Source organism: Siniperca chuatsi, linkage group LG24 (genome assembly GCF_020085105.1).
Source record: "Siniperca chuatsi isolate FFG_IHB_CAS linkage group LG24, ASM2008510v1, whole genome shotgun sequence".
NCBI classification, from domain to species: domain Eukaryota; kingdom Metazoa; phylum Chordata; class Actinopteri; order Centrarchiformes; family Sinipercidae; genus Siniperca; species Siniperca chuatsi.
In genome coordinates this window covers 2,190,718-2,209,611 of record NC_058065.1, presented here as the reverse complement: position 1 = coordinate 2,209,611, position 18,894 = coordinate 2,190,718, and the positions used below count along the sequence as shown (strand labels likewise).

The following is an 18,894-nucleotide window of genomic DNA, read 5'->3' as shown; positions in this document are numbered from 1 at the left end:
TTCACATGTTCAAATTCCAGCAATAAACAAACTTAACGACTGGAAAAGTCTTGAATATGATTGTCTAAATTCAAGTCCTTAAAAGTTCTTAAATACCAAGAAATACTGCCTTTTTGGAGTCTTGAAAATGGTTTAAAATATGACTTTACACTGACCATGTAGACCTCGAACACATCAGAGAGGACGGACGTGTAAATCCTGGAAAACCATGAGAAAAACCCTTTTTTCCTCCAGACGTTCTCGAAGGCTTTTAGCTCTCTCTCTCTGGTGGAGAGACACGGTGAGTCTATAGGCTGACACAGATTGCTGCTTATATATTAGTAAAGAGGGGCAGAAGGCTCTAAGAGGACCTGGCCCACTGGCCTACTTAACACAGAGGCCCAGGTGTTGCAGAGACCAGCAGGGTTAATGTTAAGTGGGAGCTTGTGGTTCTAGGGGCCCTGTAGGAGGTTGTGGTGGGTATTAAACAGGTTTTAGAAATCCTTTAGGTGGTTCTAGGGGCCCTGTAGGAGGTTGTGGTGGGTATTAAACAGGTTTTAGAAGTCCTTTAGGTGGTTCTAGGGGCCCTGTAGGAGGTTGTGGTGGGTATTAAACAGGTTTAGAAGTCCTTTAGGTGGTTCTAGGGGCCCTGTAGGAGGTTGTGGTGGGTATTAAACAGGTTTTAGAAGTCCTTTAGGTGGTTCTAGGGGCCCTGTAGGAGGTTGTGGTGGGTATTAAACAGGTTTTAGAAGTCCTTTAGGTGGTTCTAGGGGCCCTGTAGGAGGTTGTGGTGGGTATTAAACAGGTTTTAGAAGTCCTTTAGGTGGTTCTAGGGGCCCTGTAGGAGGTTGTGGTGGGTATTAAACAGGTTTTAGAAGTCCTTTAGGTGGTTCTAGGGGCCCTGTAGGAGGTTGTGGTGGGTATTAAACAGGTTTTAGAAGTCCTTTAGGTGGTTCTAGGGGCCCTGTAGGAGGTTGTGGTGGGTATTAAACAGGTTTTAGAAGTCCTTTAGGTGGTTCTAGGGGCCCTGTAGGAGGTTGTGGTGGGTATTAAACAGGTTTTAGAAGTCCTTTAGGTGGTTCTAGGGGCCCTGTAGGAGGTTGTGGTGGGTATTAAACAGGTTTTAGAAGTCCTTTAGGTGGTTCTAGGGGCCCTGTAGGAGGTTGTGGTGGGTATTATACAGGTTTTATAAGTCCTTTAGGTGGTTCTAGGGGCCCTGTAGTTAGTTTTAAGATGTTCTGGTGGTCATTGAGAATACATTTGATAAATATTTCTGTTTTGGCCTTCCATCAACACTACACCTGAGCTTTTAACGCTCAAAAACAGATATTTTTCAAAAACACGGCAGTCCAGATTTGTCCTGTGAATCTTTCAAATGGGAGCTTTTCTAAAAAGCTGACAAAAGATTGTCGAGTGATCTCTTTTGTCTGGTTGCTGACGCCTCAAGGGTTTCTATATTTGTGACAACCTGAGATTCGGTCCAGATACCAAAGAAAAGTGTTTTTGACACCTTAGTTTGGATAATATAAACACGTTTTATCACTTTCTTTTTCATTTCACAAAATACACCCGGCTGCTCAAATACAGTCTGGAGTTAGAATAAATTTAGATCAGGAAACATCTGCTTCTGCTGCATGACGTTATTTCAGTAATCGACACTTCGGGCACATTTTGATCGGTACTCAGAAAGCTTTGAGGTTAACTAACCGGCCTGTCAGTGACCCTGTGCTTCTGTACGTTTGTGTTGGAAAGCAGCTGATTCAGTGTGATGTGTGTGTTGTGATGATAACACTGACACTATCACACTGCAACAACACACACTTATGTAGCTGAATGTGAACAGCAGCAGGCGGTAACAGTTAATGGGTGTGTGGGAGGAACATCACTTTGACCTCCCCCCCATTTCCCATGACCTCTCAGCCTCACTGCCTCTGCTCTGGGTCTTAAACACAACACACACATTCAGACTCAAGAAGCTTCGAACTGACTAGTTACAGACAAAGTCTTTCTACCTGTTCTGAATGCGAAAGTTCATCTTAAGATCTCCAGTCGTTCATCGTTTTAAGATAAATGCAACATTTGAAGCTTTGGGCCCATAACTGACTGACATTTTCTTTAATTGAACTCGGTTTAACGTTGCTTTGTCCCACGCTGTGTCTGTACGTGTCCTGTTATCCTGCTCAGTCTGCCATGGCCCTCAGCCTGCTGTCAGTCATCTGTCGGCTGTAATGAGACTCTTCATCCTCCTCCTCTTCCTCAGTTGTCCTGCGTGACTCCGCTAAGTGGGAGCAGATCGGCTCCCTTGTTGTTGACATGGCAGGTCGAGTGCACGGCGTGCTCAGCAAGAATGCTGTTGCTAGGCAACTGACAACCAAAATGGATGCAGACGAGTAGAAAACAAAAACTAGCTTTGACATTTTAAGGAAATTGTTCATTCAGAGCATCAGAACAGTTTTTACTCATGAATTTGTGAGTTCTCTTGTTAACGTGCTGAACTCGAGCGCACCTGAACGCGCCACACGTTCATTACATTTGATTGATGATTTATTTTTTTTTCCTTCTCTGTCTCTTACAGATGCATTCGTGAACAGTCAGGAGTGGACGCTGAGTCGAACGGTACCAGAACTGAAAGTGGTGAGCTCAAAAAAATTCAGATTGGTTTTGTTGTCGCGACCAAAATGAAAGGATAGGTTCAGATGTTTTCAGGTGTGTCTTAATAAAATAATAAACGATGTGTTGTTTCCATGAGACGGACGTCTCCAGGAGCACTGCAGTGAGGATGTGGCCTGAAACAAGGAGCGTGATTTGCGGAGACCTCTGTAACTGCTGTGTTACCTGCATGTGTTTAGAGAAAACTTCACTTCTTAATCTGACATTGATCCCCCTCCCCCAGGGCATTGTGGGTAACCTGGCCAGTGGTAAGTCGGCGCTGGTCCACAGGTACCTGACGGGAACGTACGTCCAGGAGGAGTCACCTGAAGGTAAGAATACCGTTCCTTCTTCCTGTCAGTCTTTCTGTCTTTCTGAGGTCCGGCTGGATCTGTGTTTCTGTGTTTCAGTGTTGTCTGTTGGTCCTCGAGACAAAAAAAAAAACAAAACAAAAAAACCCGAAACATCCAGCATTTTTGTGCCAATCTCATCCAGCTTTACCGCGACCGCCTCCTCTTTCCAAGATGAGATGAAAAAAAAAAAAAAAAAGAAAAGTAGATTAAATCAGCTTCAAAAACCAAGGAGAAAATAATAAACTGAGGCTGGATTAAAAACGCGGCTGGCAAAATAAGACGTCAACAACCTGCGGCTCCTGCACGCAACCGGCCAAAGCTCGAATCCTCTCCCGTCCCGGCTGTGTCTCCGTGTTTCTAGAAGCCTTTCGCTTCCCTTCCCTTCTCAGTCTGCGCTCAAAGGGAAACAAAAGCACAGATCTGAACGTCGGAGCAGAAAAGAGCTCCAGAGAGCACTTTAGACTAGTTGCAGTTGTTTTTCTGACTTGAAATAAAAACGTACGCAGTTTATGTTTGGGATGAGTAAATACAGGATGCATTAAAAGCTTTCAACAGTCTCATTCCTCCTGTCTTTAATGCAGAACTCAGCCGTACAGGCTCCAGTTTGATATGTTTCGATTGTAAAACTGCAGATATGTCGTGTTTTGAGCTGTTTTAAAGGATAATTCTGCTTTACTACAAATTGGGTCTTATTTTTGTAGGTTTGTTTATCATTTTTATCAGTAATAACAACATTGCACTCACTAATGGCTGAGATCTGGCAACATGGTGACAGCTGTAATAAACTGGAATTATCTTTTAAAAAGAACAAAATAACTGATCAAACGGACACAGTAGCAAATATGAAACTTGGTTTCACCCACTTTCTCTCCAGAGCTCCTTAATCTTTCATGTCATCCTTTGTGAACAAATAAAATATAGCGTCTCTGCTCACACGCCCTGCGGAGACGGCCATATTCCTCATCCAATATTAAAGCTGCTGCTCCCCTCCACGTACTGTACAGCCTCCCCAGGCAAAGACCCACTTACACTAAATCCCATGTTCCTTTAATATTTCACTGCTCGCGCCTTTCCTCTCTGGAGGCTGGAGAAGCTTCCTCGTGGATCGTGCACACAGAGAAACTCCCACGTTTCCACTGGGTGGGACTAACGGATGAGGTTCATCATCTTCGACCCTCAGCAGGTGTTTTCAGTCATGGACGAGCGCTGGATCAGACCAACGGAAGCTACTTCGTTTAAATAAGTGGTCCTTTTCCTGTCAGAGATCACCTCTCGTGTCCAGATATAACGCGAGATCTGGTGCAGCAAGCCCAGCATCGAGACATTTATTGTGAAAGGGTTATCAGTAAGGAGTTTGACCTCCTGCCTTCAGGCCGCCGCTGCAGGATGCTCGAAACAAAGACACGGCGCGTTGAAAGGCTGAATCTCTTACTGCAACTCAGAGACTTACACACTGTATTTGGTTCTTTATTAAGTGATGATTATAAGTGTTTCTATTTCTATTTGTGGCTGGTTTTTATTTCTTATTTTCAATAGGTATATTTATTCTTTAATATTCTATTCTTTTATTTATGTTTTTATAGATATATATTGTTTTTATGTCCTTGACAATTGGTTGTTGCTGTTTATTGAACCTTCAGGATACTAATAAAATTGAAGTTAAAGATCTGCCGTTGAGAAAAGGGATCCTTAACTGACTATTGGACGTGTCAGTAGTTCACAAAATGCAGGTTTTTGCCAAAATAACTTCCTGCACAAATGTTTCACATTAAAAGCCTTCAAGTGGCTCCTTTTCTTTACAGGCTTTTTATTTGAAAACCTCTGCAGGAAGTGTTGAGTTTACTGACTGTAGCTCAGCAGCGATCGAACAGCAAAGTAGAAGTGATTGTGTTTTAAAAGAGAAACTCGGAGCAGCACAGTAGTGAGTATCACATGACTGTTGTTGTCATACAGGTACTGAATACAGGTAATTACACCCCTCCTCAAGGTTTTTGAATACCAGCTGCTGTTGGGGATTTTATGGTACCTTTCAGGACTTTTCAGGACAGAAAAAAGTCAGATCCCTACTCTAGAGTCAAGAAAAGACCTAATTACCACTGTGTATATCTCAGTAAAGGGGGTATTACTTTCTCTGCTTGGAACTGCAGCCAATTAACCCTTCTTGACCTTTCTGTATGTTTAAAGCCTTGAAAACCATCAAACGTAGTTTATTTGGGATGAAAACTGCTGCTTTTGTCTTGTGGGGACCCACCCGGAATCGGCCCACAAACCAATTTTAGCTCCGGGTCCCTCGGCGGAGAAACTAGGCCTTCACTGTTCAGAGGCAGGGAAAGTAGGGGTGAACTTAAAGCTAAACGTTACATTTTTTCAATGAATGTCACCAGATAGAAAGGGACTCGGAGGGGTTGTGTTCAGCAAAAAGCTTCTCCACAACTCCAAGCAGAGATTTGGCCGCAGGGATCCAAAAAGTTGGTGGTGATGGGGAAACCCCAGGGCAGATTATTTCTGAGGTGTGCGAACAGAAAAATGAGAAAATCGTCTTTAGCAGTGACGTACCTCTTCTTAAAATGCCCTCTGTGGCTCTGCAGCTCCGGCCTCCAGACTGCTAAATGCCCAACGGTCTGTTTCCACCGCTCGGCCTTAATTACACCACGGCTCTGCCAAAAGCAACACGACACGGCTTTTCAAGCAGCTTCGCATACCGTATCCGAGCCAGCCCTAAACAACAGCAGAAATCTTTGATCTAATTACTTGGCACAGCTGCCCATCGAGGAATTAAATAAAAAACTCTTTGATATCGTTGCATAACCACCGACAAATAAAAGGAGCTTCAGTGGAAGAGAAGAACTGGGGAGCTGATGTGTTGTTTTTAAATTCCTGGGATCTAAAATAAGCGGGAGCCTGGATTCCCATGGCGATTGATTGGGAGCGGAGTTGGTGGCTTGTGAGCGGCAGGGCGACCGCAGCGCCACAAAGCCACTAACCAGCGCTATTCTTAGGCTGCAGGCTGGAGCCTCTGCTGCAGACGCTGCACTCACATCAGCTCCTGCAAACGGTTTCCTTCAGCTCCTCCGTCAGACTTCACAGCTGTCGCCAAACCTCCTACCTGTTGAGGTCTGAGCATCGCAGCGAACATTTAGTTGTTTTGTCCAAACTCTGCCCTCCAAAACTCTTCTTTGTGCTGCATTCAATGACACTCAGACTCGTAGGTTTTCATGTTTATCTAAAAACAGTGCGCTGACCTTTTCAAGTAGATGTTTTAAGAATAAAAATGCTGCTGATTCAGCTTCTGATCAAGGCTTCTTGATTAATCGATTCATTGTTTGGTCTATTAAATGATATTAAAGATAATCAGTTTACTATCACATATGACAAAGACAAGAAGCAAATCTTTACAATTTAGAAATCTGAACTGGGATTCGTTTAGTTTTCTGTCATACGACTAATTGATGAATTGCATCAGCTCTACTTCAAACTTCAGATGTCAGAGTGTCCTTGAACGCACCGACAGTACGAGCTGACATGACAATAAAAAGACATAAATGTTCACAGTGATGGATCATGTATCCCGAACTGAAGTGAACTGAAACCACCGGCTCTGAAAGTATCAATCAATCTGAAAACCTGTGATCTGCTTTGGAAATTGATCGGCAGGAACGTCAAATATCTGCAGTTTTTAGTTAAACCACCAGTGCGGTCTGTTAAGGCAACAACAACCGTGTGAGGATCCAGTTCGGAGGTGGGGGTGTCTAATCTGAAAATGCCCCCGAAAAACCCAGAAAGTTAAACTGAAGCCGAGCAGCCGCACATGGAATCCATTAAAACAGAAAGGAGCTTTGGTTGGGAAATCACCCGCAGCCACTAAACTAATGCTGCTGACTGTTAGTGTAGCTGCTGCTCACACAAGTAGCCAGACTTCATTCAGAGATTCTATTGTTTTCTAAAAACTGGCTGATACGCATTTGTTTGTGTGACTTCAGCGGAAAAAGAAATATGGGGAGTAATGTGGCAGTAACGCCAGCAGAGCTTGATTCCCTCTCACTCGTATATTTCTGTGAGGACTGGTGCGTACGTCCAGGTGCATTAAAGTGTTTTAAACAGCCTGTCTTAAAGTTTACTGAATAGGTCAGTGAGAGATTCATAATAACAGTTTCGGTAAGTTTCCCAGAGTCCCAGCATGCGTTTGTTGCGATCCTGAAAATGTCATCAAACTGAAAAGTTACCCAACAACAGTAAACAGGTCCAGCCTTGATCTTTTAAATCTTTGTCCTTTTCTTCTTCTGCAGGAGTTTGAAGTTGTTCTGATGTTTTTGTGACCTGGTTGTTCTCTTTTCTCCTATTTTTCTCTTTTTCCGTCTTTCTTTTGTCTCCATAATTTCCTTTTTACGTCCTTGTTCGGTCTGTCTCTCTCGTGTCCTCTCTTTCACTCTCTCCTCTCTGTCCTCATACATTTTCCTTTCATCACATTTTTGGTGTCCTTTTTTTGCTGCTGAAACTTTGACTCTTTTTCACTCTCTTGCATCTGTTCATCGTTTTGCCCTGATGAACTCGCGCTCTCTCGGGGTTTCACTGTGCATGTATTAACTGTGGCTGCATCTTTGATGGGTTTTTTTTTGCTTTTTGTTTCCTCTCGTCTTTCTGGGCTGCTCTTGTAAACTAGCTGACGTGGATGCAGGTAACTATTCTCTCTTCTTCTCCCTCGCTGTCTTCTTTTCATTCATCCCTCCATCCATCGATCCCTCGCCTCTTTGATCCTCACAGCAGCGTGTTGAGCGCAGCTTGGGTTCAGCGTCTCCTCTCGGTGTCCTAAAACGTTAGTGAAGTTTGGTAGCAGCTGGTTTGTCAGTCAGTTATTCGTTTATTAGCAGAAACATGATTCTCCTATCTTCTTCTAGACAATTCGATTGGTCCATAATATTTTTAATAATTTCCTAGAAGTTTCCTCGAAAGACTCGTGTAATTTGATGCTAATTAGAGTGAACTGCTGCTGTAACCTAGAGAGTCTCAGTCAGAGCTCAGCAGGTCAGCTGAAGAAAAATTTCTAAATTTTCTACAGGCAAGTGGACTATTAAGCAAACTGTATATGGAGTATAAATTTTGCAATAATAAATGAATAATGAATTAGTATTTACTTCTCAAATAAATTTCCCCTAAAAAATCGTTCATTCCAGGAAACTTCCTGAATAAACATGTACAATAAGTATTAATGTCTTAGCTATATCATTTAGAAATTGAATCATTACATTTGCATTTAAATAACATATTAAAAAATAAATAAATAAAAACACAAATTTGCCGAAATAAAAAGCCAGAATTTGTAGGTTAAACACACCAAGAATGAAAATGTTCTTCAGGGAAGATGAACATCTTTGCACAAAGAAGTCAACATGGACGCCTAAAGGAAACTAAAGGCCAGTGCAGGCTACAAGAAAAATCTGAAACGTCTTGGATCTGAGACAAAAACCCTCCCGTTGGTAAGACGAGTCCGGACCACGGCATGAGACAAAGACGTGCTTATAGTTTGGACCAAGGTTATCGTTAACGAAAGCTAACGAAATAACGGAAGTTAAATGTGAAAAAACATGTTCGTTAAGTGAATTAGAAACTAAAACGAGGCTTTAGAAAATAATAATTAACTGAAACTGTGTTGTGTGTTTACAAAACTCACAAACTAAGATTATAGTTCCTTAGTTTTCGTCTTTGCCAATTTATTTCGCACCACACAAGCTTAGTATTTCAGGTGGATATGAAATCTATCTTCCAGTTTTTTTAGCTGTGCCAGTTTTACGCCAGCTGTCGACCTCACGAACCGCGACGTGTTGCCAATCCGTCCACGCCACGCCTGGCATCATGGCGGCGGCGAAAGTCGGGAGAAAGCACCAGTCCCATTTGGGATTACTCTGAATACGACTGTGTCGCAGATAAAACGAGCGCCTTGTGTTTTATCACTGGAAGGTGATAAAATATGTGAAACATTTCTCGAGGGCAAAAATCCCGCGAATCTGAAAGTCCTTTTGAAAAAAAATCGCACAAGAAGGCTAACTTAGCTTAGCTTAGCTTAGCTTAGCAAGGTGAGGGAGCGCGCCCAGCCCCCCTCCCCCGAAAGAGAAGCTAACAGTAGATCCAGGCCAGGCGGTACGAACGTAGTATGATGATTTGTTTTTACTACGCAATACTTTCTCTGACCTTTTAGGATCTCGCCCCCTAATAAAAACTAAACTAGCAAACCCGCTTTAGAAACGTATTAAAACTAAACTGAAATTGAAAACAAAAATTAAAAACTAATGAAAAATGCAAAACTATAATAACTTCGGTTTGGACGAGTCTGAGATGAGAGGAGAGCGGTATCCAATCAGAGCGCAGGAGGAAACGGGGGTCACAGAACCGGAACAGCTGGCCCCCGTCGAGCGCCGTCGCTAACTGGATGTAAACAAACCAGACGAGTGGCTGCTCGTGTGTTTTCGTCGTCTTATCACGATCATTCGCTCCCGTCGCCGATCTCTCCCACTAGAGTAACCTTGTAATCAGTACACCTGGTCTGAGATCAGTGGGGTAGTTTGTGGTCTGCACTTGCCCTTTGATATCTGCAGTCCTGGACTTCAAACAGGCTCTGACTGATTTTCTATTCCCATTTCATAAATCAGAAAAGGAAATGGAAGATAAATAAACGCTTCCCTTTCACAACTGCTGCCACCGGACGCCATCGCGGCCCGGCGCCCGCTGAGCGTCTTCCTGAGGCTGCAGGCCGCTGAACCCGAAGCTGTGACTGAACACGTAGCTCCGCCTCTCATGTCGTAGTTTTCATGAAGTTATCATGTTTTAACTCGTCGTCTTCATCCCCCCTCATGTTCATCTGCTGCAGCTGTGTGCACGTAAACATTACACTACACTCCCTCTCTTACACACACACACACACACACACCTACTGTATACAAATGAATATAAATAAACGTACACAGCAGAGCCAGACACGCTGCTGACTCAGCATTAACGGCACCATCTGGTTCACTGCAGCAACACAACATGGCGTCCGTGCACAGGAAGCTTCACGCCTAATTTTGGTTTTTCTTCTCTGAAATTAAACTGAACAAATAATCTGTGACGGCATAGGCTTCTATATATATATATATATATATATATATATATATATATATATATATATATATATATATATATATATATATATATAATGGTTTCTAAGCTGTAACTAATAATTAATGAGCAGTTTTAATGCTTTTTAGCTCAGTTACAAACCAGTAATAAGATAAAAGGCTTTAGCTGATGTCGTCCTATTCTTTATAAAAGCATCAATATATGATTTGATAATCATTAAAAAGAAGACTCACCTGCTCCCGTTAAAGTGTTTTCAATATGACATGAAGAAAAAAGTTTGCGATGAATCGTGTGGACATTTTTTTGCGTTTAGCGACACATTGAAAACACGTATACAGCTCATTAATGATCGATTAATGTTTCTAATATAATAGTGTATATTAGGAGAAGGAAAACTTTCCCCCCAAGGAGAAGTTAGTCTCGCAGCCAGGTGCTATTAATAAAAATATGTAAAAACAAAAAGCTCAACAATCAATCAAATGACAGCATAACATAAAACAGGAGCATTTCATAAACCAACAAGAAAAACTAGTTTTGCTGTAATGTATGTGAAGACACAGTGAATACCAATGAAATGCAGCATTAAACAATATATATATATATATATATATATATATATATAAATATTCACAAGTGACACAAGCTGCTCTGGCAACAGATGTTTCAGTTGTTCCCATTATGTTGACTCTAACAATTGGGTATTAGAGAAAAGAAAGTAAAACCTTTGAATTAAGAATTACATAACGCAAAATAATTCATAACGGAAAATAATTAATCACTTAAAACTGCTCCGTCTGTCCGTATTCATAAAATGACTGAACGGTGTTCACAGCACACAGATTAGACTCATTTAAAACAAAACCTCTTACTGTTTTTATTCAAGAAATTAGCAATTATTGTCTTAATAAAGCCATAAGTTACAGCTTATAAACGCGTTATTATAAAGTGCTCTGTATAAATCCCTGTATCAGACCAGAGTCGCTGTAGTGGATGTACAGTGTGTGACTTCCTTTCCCCCCAAACCTTCATGCTGGAAAACTTGAATCGAACGTGTTTCTGCGTCCGTGACGCATCGAGAGGCTTTTATTTTAGAGAGGTCTCATCTCAAAATACCTCCAGCCCTGTGTGTGTGTGTGTGTGTGTGTGTGTGTGTGTGTGTGTGTGTGTGTTGTGGCTGGGTCAGTAGCGGTGATGCGCCGTGCAAATTGTAATTAGCATTACGGGCGTGTGCACCCTCCTCCTAAGCTGATTGGCTTGGCGTCCTGCCACAGTGTCATGGGAGAGAGAGAGAGGACGGCGAGCTAAAAATATGTGTGTGTGTGTGTGTGTGTGTGTGTGTGAGAGCGAGAGAAGCTGTTGGCGTGTGTGAAATTTTGAATGATTTTTGTGTTTTTGTTGTGATTGATTTATTATGTTTCATCAGTAAGAAAAAATCCCAAATTGTGCGTGTGTGTGTGTGTGTGTGTGTGTGTGTGTGTCAGCCTCTTCCCGTCCTCGCCGCCATATAAACATCCGCTGCATCATCCCTCTGTACTCTGTAGTAAAGGCGGCCGCTGTGCCGCTGCAGCGTCGGCGCTCTCAGACTCGTCCACAGTGTTTACAGATCGGCTGATCCTGATGAGAGAACATCTGGACTTCCTGTAAATCCTCAGGAAGAGACGCCTGTCCCCGCACAGCCACGCTGACTCTGCTGGAGTTTGGACGTCCTTCCAGACACTCAGAGGACTGCCACACCTGTTAGTCTCGGATAAATACCTGCACAACGAGAGCCAACGTGTCCGATTTATTGTACAAGAAAAAAAGAGCTCACAAAATAATAAGCATGATAATCACATTAACTTTCTTTTCAAAAACAAGATCTTTATTCTTTTAGCAGCAGTGCAGCTTTTAAAGCAATAAAAAATGTGTGAATAATATTCACATACGATACAACAAGTCCGTGATAAGACTGCAACAGAAAGGAATAAGGACGAATGAAGTAGACAGTACAGTTAATAGATTTATCGCCGGTTTAATCGATAATCACAGTCACGTTGCAGCGCTAAACAGAAACAAAATGAACACAAAACAAGGTCAGCAATAAAAATACAGAAGGGCACAAAATATTAAATAAGAGAAATATCAGTAAGTCTCGTAGTGCTTTACAAAATGCATTAAAACAGTAGATAATAGATACACTGTAAATGGTTTCAACCATATAAAAAGAACAAAGAAGGAGGCTGATGTGTGCTGATGAATGAAGAACCAAACTTTAGTCTCCTGATCTTGAACGTAAAGTTCAGCCAAAGGCACGAAGGTCAGAGGTCGAATCCAGAATCCAGAATTCCCTCGAGCCTAAAATGGAAATGTCTAAACGATGATGAGCCGTGGGAAACAACTGAAGTAGAATCCGATTCGAGTCTGAACGCTGACCAGAGTTTAACCTCAAAATGTTCCACTTTAAATCTTCTCACAGGGGAACATCCTAACTTCCTGTGCTCACTCGGGCAAGAAAATGCCAAAAAAATTAAAAAAAATCAGCTTTTAGATAGTAAAAATAGTGCAGTCAGTATTTATTTATAGAGCCGAATGTCAGAAATGACAAACTTGCCTCCACGGGGATTTTACAGTCTGTCAGCATGCGACGCCCTCTGTCCTCAGACCCTCCAAAAACTTCCCAGAAAATGTTAGAAAGCTCAGGAAGAGCAACAAATTACACGTGCAGTGTAAACGTGTGTGAAGCCACACGACCTCGAGTGTGGACGTCAGCTCGTTCAGACGCAAGCTAAACGTTGCAGAGTGACATCACATGCTGAGAAAGACTGGTCAGGATTCAGCACAACAGTGTGTGTGAGTCATCATCAAGGTGTGTGTTCACCTGCAGAGCTTCATTCCTCACATTCAGCCGCAGGTGGTCATTACATTAACTCTGTGTGTGTGTGTGTGTGTGTGTGTGTGTGAAACGACCATTTTGTACCTTAGTTCTTCCCCAGATACGTTGTTTCATCATTTTTAATCATCGTAAATATTCTCCTATCGCCCTCCTCCCATTTAGCGTTGATCACCTTTCACCAAATCAATCAATCAGTCCATCAATCACTGCCGTGTCACTGATCGGCCCCACCTCGCCGTAAACCCGTAGAACAGATCGACGCCCGTCACCCGGCTGTAGCACTTCTCTGACGGCTGCTGCTGTTTCTGCAGGCGGCCGCTTCAAGAAGGAGATCGTGGTCGACGGCCAGAGTCACCTGCTGCTCATCAGAGACGAAGGAGGCCCCCCAGAGGCTCAGGTGAGTACTGCACCTGCACGATACAGGAAGATGGAACAACTTTCACCTCAAGAACCGAACGCAGGCTTTGACTTTGACCCTCATCTTTAAAAACCAATCAATCGTGGGTACTGGTATTTTCTCAGCACGCTGCAGCACGGCAAGAGGATGAAGTAGTTTCATTTTAGTTTATAAAATACTAAAAGTATTTAAAATGTTGCTGCCTGCTTTTTGTTTCATCATCCACATCCTGTCGAACATTTCCCGTCCTCCTTTTAGTTTCACGGTGCTCATTTGTTATATTCACTAAAAGGATTTAGCAACCGTTGCTAGCACTGATGCAAAGTCCGGATGAAGCAGAACAGCAGCTGACTTTTGAGTGTTAAATTCTTAATAAATAGGTCAAAGGTCACGTTTTAACTTTGCACATTAGGCGGTAAAGATTTTGCCTGAAAATATTCACAAGAAACTCGAAGTCTTCAGCGAACTGGCTTGCTGTATAGCTGCGTCTCGACTCCCTCAGATCTCCCGAAAAGCAGCAATTTGATCACATTCACTTCCCATTTATAAAAGAGGTAAATGAGGGAACTTTGTTTTTATTATTCAGGGGGTTTGGAGGCTGCACTGTTTCCCAGCATGCATTAGGTGAGAGGTGGGTTTTACTGTGGACAGGTCATCAGTCTGTCGCCAGCTCACATTCGTCAAAATGTTTTTTAATTCGCGTTCGTTATCATCTTGGATCCTAAAGTGGAAAGAAATTCACGACTTCCTTCAAGCTTTGAACACATCATGTTCAAGTTACACAAAAATAATTGTGTTTATGCTTTTTGTGTTAGACATCTCTCTGATTCTCCGATAGATGTGAAGGTGCGTGCGAACAGAGAATCAGGTCAGGGTTTTATTTCAAACTGACCAAATGGGGTTTTTAATGTGAGCGAGTCCAGACAGAAAACTCGCCGATTTATGAATAATTCACTTGTTTTCTTTCTGCTGCTCACCTCGCTGCCTCTCACGGCGTCCCTCCATGCCTGTTAACATCGCTCAAAGTGCTCTGTTCTCTTTAAAGTGCGTCTCTCAATACTTTCCTGCCCTGTCCGCGGCTCTCAGCTGCGAGCCCATTGGTTCCTGCTGAAGACTTAAATCTTTTAAAAACACAAATATATAGTTTCATTTTTAAAAAAAGGCGCAGTCATTTCCTGAAACAGCTGCTCCCTGTAGTTTTTAGGAGGAAATGGTGAATTTGTTGGGGACTATTTTCAGCAGAACTCAAAGTAAATAAAGTTTTTCTCTCCCTCTCTGTCTCAGTTCGCTTTGTGGGTCGACGCTGTGATCTTCGTCTTCAGCCTGGAGGATGAGATCAGCTTCCAGACGGTTTATCACTACTTCAGCCGCCTCGCCAACTACAGAAACACTGCCGACCTGCCGCTGGTCCTGGTCGGCACGCAAGGTCCGACACACACACACACACACACACACACCTAATTGTAACCTGAACCCTAAAACCAAGTCTTAACCCTCAGAAAGCAGTCTCTACCTGTGGGGACCTCAGTTTCTGTCCCCACAGGGACACACGTCCCCACGGGTTAGTGCGCATTCAGGTAAAAGTCCCCACCGGGACGTAAGAACATGAAACACACACACACACCTTCTCTTTGGACAAACTGTTGTGTGCTTTTCTGAGGCGTCGCTGCCCCCCAGTGGTGTCTTTCCATCATTACAGTTAAAGCGCTGGCTGGCGTCTCTTCACTGCTTTGAGTGCTGTTTCTCAGAGCATTTCTGTGTTGACTGAGCGTGTTTACATGTAAACTTGAATCCTGGTTTTGATCATATTCAGGACTTAGAAACCTGGATCTTTGTCTGCCTGTACACATGGTTTAAATCCGGCCCAGCAGCAGCCTCCGAGCGGCCCGGCCTACAGAAATCTGATGTATGACAAAATAAGTAATCTACATAGAAAGAAGCAGTGAGCTGTCTGCTTCCTTCTCATCTCTGCTGAGAGCTGCACATGCGCAGCACCGATCGGGCGGGATGTTTCGGATGTAGTGACACCATCCAATCATATCTTTCACACATCAGCGTTTTCTAACGTGAGCTCCGACCAGCTGAGCAGCTTTTCAAAACATCTGGCTGTCGACGGTCACAAGCAGGAAGTGCTCCACTGACAGTATATCTGCCAACCCTGAAACGTGAATCTGACAATGAAAGCCGTCAGTTTAACGTCGCCTGGACCGGCAAGCGTTTGTTTATTTTACCGCCATCTCTGCTCTCGCCTGCTATTTTTTATTATTAGCATTACATTTCTCCAGCGGGTGGAGTAATGCCTGCTGTTTGTCCCCCAAACACAAAGTTATTTAGTAAAAAAACCTTTTGATTCCAGTCGGATCTTCATCAAGTCAAAACGTTTAAAAATAGACACCACCCCCAGATGTGTACCAGCTGATAGGCTTTATGAAAACAGGTGTGGTCAGCCATCCGACCCACGATGGTGATGAACATCTAAACAAGCAATTAACAATTCACTATGGGCACAATTATATTAATCCCAAATAATGTGGAAGTGCAGAGTTAATACATCAAACATATCGAGTGTATAGAGAGAGATAAAGTTATATGAAAGAAAACATCATCAGTAGCGTCCATGTATGTTATCGTCGAGGCTGCGCCCGCCATATGTCCAGACTCGGTCTACAAGAAGCCTTCCTGAAATGCTCTGCGATGTTGGTGTCCACTTCAGTCCAGTACTTTGTTCAGATCCAGGTGTGTTTGCACAACTTCTCAGCTGCTCTCTGCTTCTTCAGTACCGACTCGCCGCTGGCTCAGCTTCAGCAGTAACAACATCTGTGCACGCCATCATTACCTCAAGCTGAGGATCCGCCTGCTTACATGACAGAGATCAGAAACCTGGATAAGGTGTTAACATCCAATCACAAGGCTCCAAAAGCTCTGAATGCACTCACTGATTACTTTATTTATGGGTTTTTAAGACAAAGAAGAAACAGCTTCACACAACATATCGTACCAGGAGTCCTGCTCTGTCAGTCCCTCGTATCATCAGCTTGGTCTGTAGATCTTCATCAGGTAAAGCAGAGCAGTCGAGCTGTTCCCCATGTTTCTGGACGACCCTTCAGCCTGGAGGGTGTGGGAAACATGGTGGATCATCTGTACGTTCTGACAGCAGAGGGCGCCACAGGATCACCTAAGTTTCCTGTTTTCTTCCCTAAACAATGTGCTCTTCTTCCTTTTCCATTTTTTCACTGTTTGAACTCAAAGCAGCATTTTAGAGGGGTGTAGTCAAAGAATAAACAAGCTGACATGATAAAAAGATCAAAAACAAAGCAGAGCGTTTCACTTTTGCAGCCTTTATCAGATACGTGACTCTTGAAATCAAGATGTCCTTTTTGTAATGTTGAATGCAACAGTAAAACAAGGTTGAAGGTTATGTGAAACGACAGTTTGCTGACAAAATGACAAAAAAAAACCCTGATATGATTTGTTGGGGGAAAGATGATCTAAATTTCTTTTTCGTAGCGAAAGACTTTGAGCCTTTTTGTCATTTTCCCTCTCAGACGCCATCAGCTCAGCCAACCCGAGGGTGATCGACGACAGCCGAGCCAGAAAGCTCTCCAACGACCTCAAACGCTGCACCTACTATGAAACCTGCGCCACCTACGGCCTCAACGTGGAGCGAGTCTTCCAGGACGGTAAGAGCTCTCTCTCTGCTCCCAACACACAGCGAAACCTTGTTGTGGTCAGGAGAGTGGCGTCCAGTCCTCTGGGAAGGTGACATTCCCCCCGACGCCCTGGCCAGAGCCATTCGGCCGCTCTTAATCACACGTCGATTAAGAATTAAATGGACCCGCTCAGCTATTTAGCTCAAACCGAACAGCAATTAAGTTTTATCATAGCGAGGGAAGGAAGGCAGGGAGGGGGGGAGACCTACAAAAAGAGACGATTCCCCGATGGGATTAATAAAGGAATCAGACATTATAGGAGGAGGAGGAATGAGACGAGGTGAGGAGGAGGAGGAGGAGGAGGAGGAGAGTGTCCGGAGTCGTCAAGGTCATGACGAATCGATCACAGGTCTGTTGTGTGATGTAAAAGTCTGACCTTCAAATTCAACCTTTTGTTCTTTACAAAGTTCGCAGCGAACTTTTCAGTCGTCTCCAGCACTCTGCACACGTCCGACCTTAACTTAAACGTAATCATCTTAAACCGCCTGTAGGAGCAGTACTGCGATTTCAATTGCAGTTAATTCTGTAAATTAAACTACAGGCCTTTATTTGTGGATTAAAGACTGTAGTAATAAACAGCAGGTCTCGTTTCTCAGCGAGTAAACCTGACCAGCGTTCAATAGAAAAATGCATCATTTTAGCTCATATTCATGAAGATATCACATTAGTGGTAAACTTGACGTGAATCAAGAGTATTTAAGTATAATCATGATATTCAAAAGCGGTGTTATATGTTTATTATTTAGTTACAACATGAGCTGCCCACTCACGGTAATAATGCCAAACTGTTAGGTCGCGTCTGACGCTGTCGACAGCGGCTGCTTCAGAGCTTTCAAGCTGATGAAGTGACGTTTTTAAAAGTTTAACAGGAGAATCCAGCAATTCTGTCCACGAGCTGTCTGTCGTTCACAAGACGCCTGCCTGAAACTGGCCAGCACTTGGCTCATTTATGTAGAGCACGACTCTGTCAGTTATACAAGTTAGAATTAAAGTCGCTTTGTTTGAAAATGGCGCTCTTTCAAATGGTGATTTCGATGTAAAAACAGCTGATTGTTCAGCAATGAAACCACTTTTAAAGTCAGATGTAAGAGTAAAGCACTTCAGAGAACATGGGGTTAAGGGTCAAAGCCACAACTAGGCCTTTATCTTCAGCGTTAGGACTGATCCAGGAGCAGAAGGCGAACACAAGACGTCGGAGAGGCTCGGGAGGAAAGTTTTTTTCTATTATTGCACTGAGGTATTTTTGCAAATAGTTAACCCTGCGGCTCATTTTTTACATTTTGAGAGCACATTAATAAGAAGAGAGGCAGCGGAGAAGTTAATGAAGCGGCCGGTCGGCAGGCGCAGGGTTAACGGCTGTAATTAGAGAGAAATAGATGACATGGACTCAGCGGTTAATTAGCAGAGCTGCAGTGAGTCTGCCGGCCTCTGGCTTTGTCTGCGTCCACCTGAGTTTAACATTCGGCAGGTCAGAGTCTCAGAGTCTCAGCCACTCAGACCTCAGGCTGCGTTCACAGGTAGTTTTTTACTTTTGACGGTCTTTGAGGCTTTGATCTTCATCAAAACAGGCAACATGTTCTGCTTTTCTAACAGAATCAGGGCTCAAACAGGAAGTGTAAGGCAGAGCAGTCAAATCTGTGGTCAATTATTTAATTTTTTTTTTTTTTATTAGTGGAAACCAGACAGTTTAGACTCGAAGAAACCAAGAAATCCGAATAGTTTTAAATCAGTAAAGCACTCGGTGTTTGCGTGGGTCTGCAGCAGATGAATACAGCAAAGAATTAAATACATAAATCATCATGAAAGTCGCACCGCCGACCA

The 18,894-nt window shown here is 43.1% G+C and overlaps 1 protein-coding gene across 9 annotated transcripts in view; it reads left to right on the top strand.

Annotated features, from left to right (window-relative positions):
• The window catches only part of agap1 (ArfGAP with GTPase domain, ankyrin repeat and PH domain 1), a 193,345-nt gene that overhangs the window by 88,873 nt on the left and 85,578 nt on the right, over window positions 1-18,894 (top strand). For 5 of the 9 annotated variants that reach the window (XM_044187456.1, XM_044187455.1, XM_044187451.1 and 2 more), the window contains exons 2-7: window positions 2,555-2,613; window positions 2,873-2,960; window positions 7,642-7,656; window positions 13,278-13,363; window positions 14,648-14,789; window positions 16,909-17,043. In XM_044187456.1, the coding sequence (XP_044043391.1) occupies window positions 2,555-2,613; window positions 2,873-2,960; window positions 7,642-7,656; window positions 13,278-13,363; window positions 14,648-14,789; window positions 16,909-17,043 (525 nt within the window). The remainder of the gene's footprint in view (window positions 1-2,554; window positions 2,614-2,872; window positions 2,961-7,641; window positions 7,657-13,277; window positions 13,364-14,647; window positions 14,790-16,908; window positions 17,044-18,894) is intronic. The other 4 variants (XM_044187457.1, XM_044187458.1, XM_044187453.1 and 1 more) reach the window with 1 other exon arrangement.